Source organism: Triturus cristatus, chromosome 3_1 (assembly GCF_964204655.1).
Source record: "Triturus cristatus chromosome 3_1, aTriCri1.1, whole genome shotgun sequence".
Lineage (NCBI taxonomy): Eukaryota > Metazoa > Chordata > Amphibia > Caudata > Salamandridae > Triturus > Triturus cristatus.
The window spans coordinates 839924725-839934957 of record NC_140583.1 but is presented as its reverse complement, the minus strand read 5'-3'; the positions used below and the strand labels follow the sequence as shown (position 1 = coordinate 839934957).

General features: G+C 42.1%; 1 protein-coding gene across 1 annotated transcript in view; it reads left to right on the top strand.

Annotated features, from left to right (window-relative positions):
- Nucleotides 1–7653: 7653 nt before the first annotated feature.
- Nucleotides 7654–10233, top strand: part of MTX2 (metaxin 2) — a 337394-nt gene continuing 334814 nt past the window's right edge. Inside the window, exon 1 of the mRNA XM_085645229.1 lies at nucleotides 7654–7828. Coding sequence (XP_085501355.1) covers nucleotides 7789–7828 — 40 coding nt within the window. The 5' untranslated portion in view covers nucleotides 7654–7788. The remainder of the gene's footprint in view (nucleotides 7829–10233) is intronic.

The window sequence follows — 10233 nt, the reverse complement described above, 5'->3', positions numbered from 1 at the left end:
GCAGATAAAAATTCCTACCGCACCGGTCAAGTTTTATCAGCAATCAAAACCGGATACCTGTGGAAAAATTTATTACCTGTTTTTCTTTCTCCTACTATTTTTTCCTTTTAGAGCGGGGCCCCTTTCCCTGAGTTGAGACCAGGTTGAGGTGAGGGCTGTACCCACTGTTTATGGGTAAGTGCAATTCAAAACGAACCGTACTGAATGCCACACAGCATTAGTGAATGCTATTTTTGGTCATAGAGTTTGTTTGACCTGTAGCTGAGCTTGTTTTACACATTGGGTCTTTGTTTCTTTTCTAAATTTTTCCACAGGTATCCGGTGGACATACCTGGTTAAAAAGGATAAGCTGAGGGCATACCCTCATAAGGAATTGGGGATATTTGCTTAAACCGTATCAAGAGAAATGTCGCTCCTACCGGGCAGTTTCTAACTCATTTTAAATCCTTGAACTGGCTTGTGCTTGTAATTGATGTTCCACTGAATCCACAATGGAGAAGTAAAGAGGCATAGCAAACTGTCAAGGTTAGTCCCACGATTCCCATCGTCCACCTGTTCCAATAAAGACACTGAATAGTAATATCTAAATTAGGAACCAGTGAAAACGGAGGAAACAGTAATACAGTGGAAACACTGGTTTGGAATGTAACCAACAGTGGCCTTGGATCATCACAGAACCACCGCTCAGTAATCATGACAAGAACAAGAATTCAACACAAAGACTTTATAAAGTGTCTTGATAGAACAAGTAAATAAATTCACAATACATTAATATATAATGTGAGCAGCTTACCGCTCACTCTGCTCAATAAGACTGTTACTAACTCCGGCACTAACAGGATAAAGGACCAGAGTCAAAACACGCTGAAGAGAATAAAGCAGTGCCAGAGAGATGATGTGGAGGCAGGATGCCAAATGGAGGATATTGTCAGGACACCCAAGGCAGGGACACACATTCTGATCAAGTAAATCTACAGAGGTCGAGAAGGAAGGAAGGTATAAAGGGAAATGGGAACTGGAAAAAAAGAAAAGAAATGTGTGTAGGGAGCACACGGCCAAGTGATGATCTAGTATAGATGTGGAAAGTTGAACCAACAAGGACGTCATCAAGCTCTCTCAAAACGCAAATGAGCACACAGCATATATGAAGTTATCTGAATGAGCAGCAGCAATAAAAGAAGGAAGAGGGCTGGTAGCTGGGAGGGTTTATCATGTTTGGAATGTTTAAAGATTCTAAGTTCTATATGCTTTATAGATGCTGCTGAGTGGTGGCAATAAAGGGATTTACTGTGGTATCGATCGTGTCTCAGTTTTGTTGAATGCTTAAGAGGAAAAGAAGTATTTTTTAGAGAACTTTTAGAATATTATCGTCTATTTATACCCATTAGACTGCTATTCTGTTGAGATCTTGACAAAATTAGGATTTAGTGTACCTTTTGGGGGGAAAAAGGGATTTTTTTTTTGATTTTTTTCATTCAAAAACTTTATTTCGGCCACAAAGGCCATAAAAGCAAGAATACAATACAGCAATTATATATCAAAAAGCAGATCACATTTTAACCACCAAAACAGAATAAAATAATCAGATTAAAATATTCACATTATTAATAATTGGTGGAAAATTTCCTACGCTGAAACCATACAGCATTTAAAAAACGTGAAACTGCGAACACAATTGGGGGATGGGTGTCGTATTTTAAAACTCGCAGGGCATTAGCGCAGTCTCTAAAACCAAGATTCCTACAAATTGATTTTACCCAACGTTTCCTGTGGGTAAGGTACGCTGGGCAAACAAAGAACATATGGATTTCATCCTCCAATTTGTAGCCACATGCTGGGCATGAAATGCTTTTGTTGGTGTCCCATCTAGAAGTGAAGGACCTGAGTGGTAGGGTACCCATTCTAAATTGAACATATAATTTCCTGGCAACGGGGGGGAAAATCAAATCCAAAAATAACTCCCTCCCATAATTCGGTTTAATCTGAAGGAACTGCTCAGTCAGCCTGCCTATATTTGGATTCATGTGCAAGCGTGTTAGATGGAAATATCTTAATTCTTCAGCAAGATTGGTTTTAGAAACAGATAGACAGGAACCTTCTGGGGTATCCCAGAGTTCCTGGCGACCGATCTTGGAACAAGTATCCCTAACGTGGGTTAACCAGGGAATCTTCATATGTTTAAGTGTGGGCCAGAGTTCCAGAAATTCATCTCTAAAAATTTCCAGGTCTGGGTTAGACCATAATCTCTTCCAATAGTGGACAGGCCGGGCCGCCACCACCTCTTCAATAGGAAGCAGTCCCAAATCTAGTCTAATTGGGACCAACGGGGTACTAGGGGGTAAACTTAATAATTTCCTAATAAAGGAGTTTTCGACCCTCAAAAAGGGATTTTAAAGTGTTATATCATGGCCGTCATTTGGAGGCAGTGAGTGGTCACAGCTGTGACCTCTAACGTGCTCCCTGCTACTCCTGGCACTTCATTTGTAACTTCTATCACAAAAAAATGAATACCACAATCAAAAAAACCTTGGGTTTATGAAAAATACTGTTACAAATGAGGACCTAGCAAGGGTGAAGTATTCCTTTAAAAGGACGAATTCCCTCATCCACCATAGGTGGCATGCATCATCATTGGGAATCTCCTTTTATCGTGATACTTGGTCTTTCCTGGGGTGTGGAAAGGGATCTTGATCCCTTTTCAGTCGATTTAGTTCATATGATTAATTTTTTTTTACAGAATTGCTTGCTAGGTGTCTGGTGTACATTACTGTGAATATGTATAGACCAGCCATTGCTGCTAGACATGTTTTGGTGAATTGTATAAGAGATTATTAACGAGCATTAGGATTGCTAAACCTACAGGTTCTAGATATACTACCCTATGAGATATTCTAAGCTTCTAAGTTTTTTAGAGTCATGGGATGATAATGGAGATCTGAATCTGAGGGATTTGTCTTTTAAGTTGACAATGCTGTTGTGTTTTGTGTCCTTTCGTAGGGTTGCAGATGTTCATGCTTTGAAGGTGTCCTTTAGATCATATATCCTAGAAAGTGTATGTTTTCATGGTTACCAGGTGCATGTGAGATGAATATATACTAGCACTGTCCTGTTTGCCCTGAAGGTTCTGCCTCTAACCCGGAAGTGTAACAACATGAGCTCCTATGCTACTTTCCATGTCCCTATCATGCACAATCTCCATGCCTGACATTTCTGAACACATATGGGACCTTAAAACCTTCATGCTGATCCAGACACAGCATCCTCCGCCCTTGATGCCACACAACTTTTTTACCAACCACTTACTTAGCAATGGAATAGGTCAAGATGGCGGGGGTAAAGGTAGATGTCATAGAATTTAGATTTAAGACCCTCCTCCTATGTACCGGGACCTGTTAAAAGATTTAATTGGAAACTCAACATCAAGGCTCAGCTACTTAACACACATAATGACTTAATTTGCTACGGTAGCCTGATTGATTAATTATGTAGGAAGAACAAAAAGAAGAGAAATTTGGTTTATGAAAAGAGAGAATTACTAAGAGAACCTTTAAGTCTTTAGAAAATTAAGTAATGAATCTCACACCAGAAAGTAGAAAATTATAAGAATAACTAAGTAAACAGTTGACATGGAGTTAGTTAGAGCTTAGAGAAATAAATCTGAAAACAAACCTGACTGGATTAAAATGTATACCAAGAAAAGATTTTTGAAAAGTTTGTAAAGTGCAAGGTGGTTGTATCCAGGTTCATAAAACGTTATTCAGGACTCAAACCCACGAAATAGACACATATGATAAAGTTAAGAATTCCATAAAGTGATATTCAACAAAAGAAAATGATTTAGCAATAGAATAAGATGGGATGAAAAAATATCTTCAGGATTTAAACCTTCTGGCCCTGGACACAAAGACCAGAGAGCTGTCAGAGCCTCCAATAGTTGAAGAAGGAATCTTTGGGTCAATAAATGTTCTGAAAATGATAGAAGTTCCACGGGCTGATACAAAAGCCCATTAATTAGTAAATTATTAATCCTGGTGAACTATTTCTAAAAAGAAACCATGCCAATGGGTCAAGTTTCTCTTATTTTGAATAACATAAATGTAAGTGTTGTGCTGCATATTGCCAGTTTCATTGTTAAATCTAACTACAGAACAATTACTACGTTTTTGCTAAAATAAACTGCAGAAATACTTTCAAATTAAGTTGCAATTAGTTCTCATTTCTAAGAATTCTCAAAATTTGCAAGCTTTCCTTACTCCATTTTAACATAAATACATTTTTGTTTGCTGAATCTCCAACTTAACTGTTCCCAAATGTTGACATTTACGGTTTGGTGGAAAAGTATACCAGTCTTAATGACACTCCAGGGAGAGATGGTATTGAAGCCGACAGGCGACAACAGAAGCATGTCAAACTTCTGTGGCATGTTCCTTTACATTACCATTGCAAACATGTTTTTGTTTTGTGAGCTGCAGACCAAGTGTGACATTGTTAAGAAGCACTAGGAACCTCTATGTAGCAGGTCAGATGCTATTGCCGGCTATACACCCCTGTAAGAAAACAGGGCTCTTTGCAGATGCCACCCCACTTTTTGCCCCCATTTGGGCTAATAAATGCTGTTTTTCGACTCTGACAGTGCACAGAAGCCTAGCAACCAGGCCCCAGTGCCAGCGCTTTCTCACTAAAACTGTTATGTATGAATTGGCATCCCCAATTGACAAGGACATTACCCCCCCTTATAAGTCCTTAATATATGGTACCAGTGGTACCCAGGGCATTGGTGGTAAAGGGGTCCAGAGGGCTTGCAGCACTGTTTGTGCCACCTTGAGTGTCCCAAGTAAACTACTGCCAGCAGTCATGCTATTGAGGACTGCAGGTATAGTGTGAACTGCTCCATTTCGACTTTGTCCTCACCATGTGTGGCAAAGTCAATGCACTGCTTTTAATTTGTCAGTCACACCTAAGGAAGGCCTCTTGAGCCTCTGAGGCAGGGTGCCTTAAAATAAAGGTATGGGCATTTAAGTACAAGCTTATATGTCCCTATTGTGGCCTTTACCATTAAGGAACACTATAAGTGATAGGCGGTCCATTGGATAACATGGGATAGCACCCAGTCAAACCAAGGGGTAGCTAGATTAATTATGGTACCACCTAAATATCAAACAACGTGCCTTCTCACCTCTGACACAAATCTCATGTCTAGGGTGATGGGGTATGCACCCATGTGACTACCTTGGTGGTTGCCTAACTGGTTGCCCAGCTTCTCTGTGCTTTGGCTGGCAGCCCGCACTTGCTACCAACAAGACAGTATTCTGACCTCCTGCCAGGCAAAGTGAACACTCTCAGGATTCAGGAACAAAGGTCTGAGCAGTAAAGAGGTCACATCTCCTCCCTCTCAGGATGGCTGGTGAACTGGCAGATCAAGGTGGTGAGCTTCAAAGGCAAATTATATGCATCATGGGCTGCCTCCCACAGCAGGAAACAGCCCTCCCCTGCCCCAGGCACATTTCCTCCTGGAAAGCCAGGAAATCAGGTAAGTATACAGGAGGTGTACACCCCCAAAGGCTAGCCACACCTCTACGGTGGGCTGCCTGGTTTGTACAACTGAAGAAGACATGCCATTTTAAAAGTGGTAGAAATAATGGGTTCTGGGAAGAAAAGGTGACCTACACTCCCGGAAGTGGTAGCAGTTTAGCGGCTGGGGCATGTAGCCCATTCGCCACATGTACCCACACCCCAATGTCCCTAAATCTAGAATTTAAGAGAGACCCATGAAACAAGAACCTCAGTTCTGATCCAACATCAAGGAGGACAAAGAAGAGACAAGTAGCGACAACAGGACTTGCACAAACCAAAAGAGGGATACTCTGCATCTGTGGCAACACTCCTGGAACTGCATGAACGAGACTAATCCTAGGCTAAAGGTCCGTTCCCCCAGACAGAGGGACCCCTGTGAGAGCCAAAAGCAATCTCCGACTCCTTTGGACCAGTGGCAAACTACAGGTAAATGAACGCCCCGGTGCCAAAGAATTGCAGGTCATCGGGCCCTCTAAGGGATTGCCCAATAGTAGATGGTCCAGTGCATTGTGGGAAACGTAGTCCTGCCCTCAATGAAGTTTCAGGCAGCTACCGAGTTTCCCCGGACGTCAAAGAAGCATCCTGCTGAGCTTACTGCTCTAATGCTTGTTGGTGGCCAGTCCAGCAACCGACCCCTGCACTTAACGCTGGACCAAGAGGGAACCCCGCAACATCTTCAACTGACCACGGCTGTGGCCCTGTTGTTGAGCTTTTGCATCCATTGTCCTCCCAGCACCGGCGGCTGCCGCTCAGCACCAAGGACAGCCAGAACAACTCTGCACTAATTAAACTCGACCTGCAAGTGACCGATTGCCACTATCACTCTTTCCCATTGACCGCAATGCAAAATTTCTGCAGAGGTGAAGTGCTGTGATTTATGTTTTGGTGAAATCCATAATTCCAGTTATATGAATGGTACGTTGTCTGTTTTTGGTGTCTAAATTAAGATAAAAATACACTTTATTTTTATTAATTGGTGTCAAGACTTCTATTGAGCTATGCCAATTACTTATCGTCCATGCTGGTACTCTGAAATGCTTAACATGTTCCTCTAGTAAAGCCGGACTGCTCTTTGCCACTCTTTTAGGACTGATCTAAGAATGTATTAATGAGAATCCAAACACTATCTTTTGATTTTGTGATGGTACTGCATGGTGAAGTCTAACCAACATCACCACATAATACTCAACCTTCCTACAACTCCCACGCCAAGACAACAACCCAAGTTTTTTTTGCAGTCCATCATCAGTGTGTCTGAGCTAACATATACTAATCACACTATGGAACGTGCATTTCATTTTCCCGTTGTGACTAACATGTAAATGCCTGGCAAACATGTTTTGTTTCTGAAATGAAAATCTCACTAACGGGTTCAGAAGAGAAGTGTGTACATAATACATGTCAACCTTTCAGAACTGGTAAAAGAAATATCCAGAAAAAATAATCGTGAAATTTAATTTCCCGAGGTGATGGATTTTTTTAAGTGGGAAAAAAAAGAAACAAAAAAAACGTTTTGGCCAAGAACATGAGTTTAGTATTTAAATTGGGAGGGTTGGCATGTTTATTACAAAAATGCCTGACTCTGGAGCTGCTATTATTACAGTCCCAAAAAGTATTTTACCTCTCATGGTACAGTGGCTACTCAAAATATAGTCTTACATGTCCTTGACGAGTCCTGATTTTGAGTTTTAGAAAGCTTGTCGTCCAGAACCCGCCCTAAGCAAGCTCACTTTCTCCTCGGTAAGCCCTTGTATTGGACAAGAAGGTAAAACAACTGAAATTCATTATTTGTATGGACACAAGAACTTTACCATGGGTGATCGTGTCAAAGAAAAAAAAATGAAATGTCACACAGCAAGATATTGCAAAAACAGAAATGTGATATAAAACAGAACAAAAACGTGGTCACTGTATTTTTCTTCTGCAGTGAACTAAAAGCGCAGGATTGTTAAAATTTAAATTCCCCACAGCCACACCGTAACGCGCCTCCGTAAGCCTGGAATCTCTTCCGTACTGGCTGTTTATATATCCCCTCGTTTACGTCCTCCCTCAGTTCCAGGCGCGCACATACGTCACATTTCTAGCGTTTCCGGAAAGGGTGGATTTTAGGAGGTTGAGTTGCTGGCGCTGTGGGCGGTACTTCCGCCTATGAAAGCTCGTCCTGTGACCTCCAGCCTGGGTGATTGACAGCCGTCAGTGGCAGCAGCCTGAGAGATGTCGCTTGTAGCCGATGCCTTCGTGTCCCAGATAGCAGGTATTCTTAGCCCCAGTGGCTGCTCGTAAGCCAGCGTCTGAAACAGCTCTCAAAGCATAGTTGCACACAAGGAGCATGCGTTGATTCGGCACCTTCTGAGGAGCTTTTTCCAGCCCTTACGTTGCACACAGGGATGACATATCTCTGACACGCGTTGCTCTGCTTGGGGAGGGGCTTAACCTCCGTAATTGTCTTATAGTGACACTAGACGCTGTAACACGGTAGAAGCATTCTTTCTGTTCATGAACGGACACAATTACAGCTTTTGGTATTCTAGAAAGCAAAGCTGAACATAATAACTGAAGCCCAAAGACAGAGGAACAGCATCTGCCCCTGAATACAATACATGAGTGATAAATTACCTACCCTGGCGTAATTGACTTGATAATGCACACCCATTGTTTCATGAACCTTAAATCGCATACTTAGCTGTTAGCCAAAAAAAACCGACCTGTTATGGTATTTGTATTTATGTAGTGTTTACAGCTCTTGGCGAAGCCTATTGTAGGCTGAGTTGGAAAAGTGGAGTTATTAGAATCGAAACGACCATGTGATTACTGATATACACGAGTTATATAGTCATTACAGACCAGTCTTGTTGAATTTACACGCCTAATATTCACAAAGTACTACCTGGTTACTACTGTTATCTGTATACATAAACATACAAATGATGTCATATTTGTCCAAGACCTCTGCCTGAGCCTTAGAGGTAGTATCCGTTTTTCGGTCTCACTTTATCAGAGGCATGCATCCATATGTTCCACTCATATTTCCCTTCCAAATAACCTAACAGTTGTTACATTAGCTCAGGTTCTCAATTTGTAAGCTTCAATGCAACTAGTGGTTTATGGGCTACAGAGTTTAGTGATATGGCGTGGGGGTGTTAGCTCGTATGTAGGAAGTATGCTGCATTCCATGGACGGAAACAGAGGTGTTTTAGCTTATTGTGGAAGCACTAATAAAGTGTTCCCAAAATAAGCTGCAAAATCATAACGTTTCACAGGATTTGTCCTTCTCTTCAGTTTTTTTTTGTAAAACACAATTCCACTACTTTAGTGTATGGAGTTGCGCACAGTGCAAATGTACTTCCCTCGGCGGAGTAGTGGTCTACACCAGTGGTCGAAGTGGGGGGGAACGGCAGGGCACGGCGTGCCCCTACTTCTTCAATTCCAGCGATTCCGTTCCCCTACTTTTTTTATTTTGAAAATGCGTCCCGGGACGCAAGAAATAACCATCGCCTATAAAGCTCGGCGTTCGAGGACGGGCAGCAGAGAAGTAACAGGACTCTGTCTTTTCTTCTTACCCAGAGAAGAAAAATACAGTGTCCGCTTCTGCTCTGTAGCTTCCGTTGCCTTCTCCCCTCCCCCTAACTCTTTCCCTCTTCCCTCTCTTTCTGTCTAGCAGTTCTTCTCTTACAGAAAACCTAGATTTCAAGACGGGGGTTTTCACTCTTTCCTCTCCTTTCTTTTATTTACTCCCCTGTGAAATGGATCCAAAAAAGAAAATAATTTTTGCTGGAAATGTGCAGCATCTGGAATAAAAGGTTAAAAATAGGAAAAATAACTAAGTAAAGTAAGTCAGACTGGTAGCCAGAGGCGGTACTAGAGCCAAATTTCGGGGGGGGGGGCAAAGACATTTCGGGGGGGGCTTAATCTTTAAGCAATAGGCAAAGTGGAGCTGCAGGGGCTCTTCGGAGGGGTGAAACAACAGCAAGGCCTCATTGACATGCAAATGGTCTTTAAAAGACCTGTCAAGTGCTCGGGTGCGGCTGTGTGTGTGCCAATGGGCGTTGCACGCCTGCTGGTAGCAAACTGACCAGTTTGATTTTATTCACACCCAAACACTTTAGCGCCACTTTTACAGAGTTTGCCAGTGAAGCGCTATTTTTGTTTTCTTGTCTTTGTTTTTCCTGGGCTTGCAACTAGTGCCCCAATCCTGGAGGTACTGCAAAGTGTGGATTGGAAAACAAAATGTGTACTGCGGCTCTGCGTCCAGGGATGTGGTCTTTTTACCATACTGCTTACGTTTTGTAAGGATATAAGCAATTGGCATTGAAATGGGTCCATTCAGGGCCCTGTAGTCATGTCCTTAACTTTTCAGGCAAAAGCACTCACTGATTTCTGAATAGTGAGTGTAAACGTATTAAGGTAACCATGTTGTTCCTGCTTACAATTCACATGGTTTGCTAAATTTTGCATTCCCTATGAGTGTTTGCTTTTTCCAGGATGTTGTCACTTTTTTTTGTAGGCTGCATATTGCTCTGCGTCATTTAAATTGAGCCGCATCCAGGTGTTTATAGCTGGCAACAATTGGGTTGCAGTTGAAGGCAGTGTGAGTTTTTCTAATTGCAGCAGTATGGTGTTTAGTGGGGGAGAGGATGTGGCACTATGGCCAGAGCTACT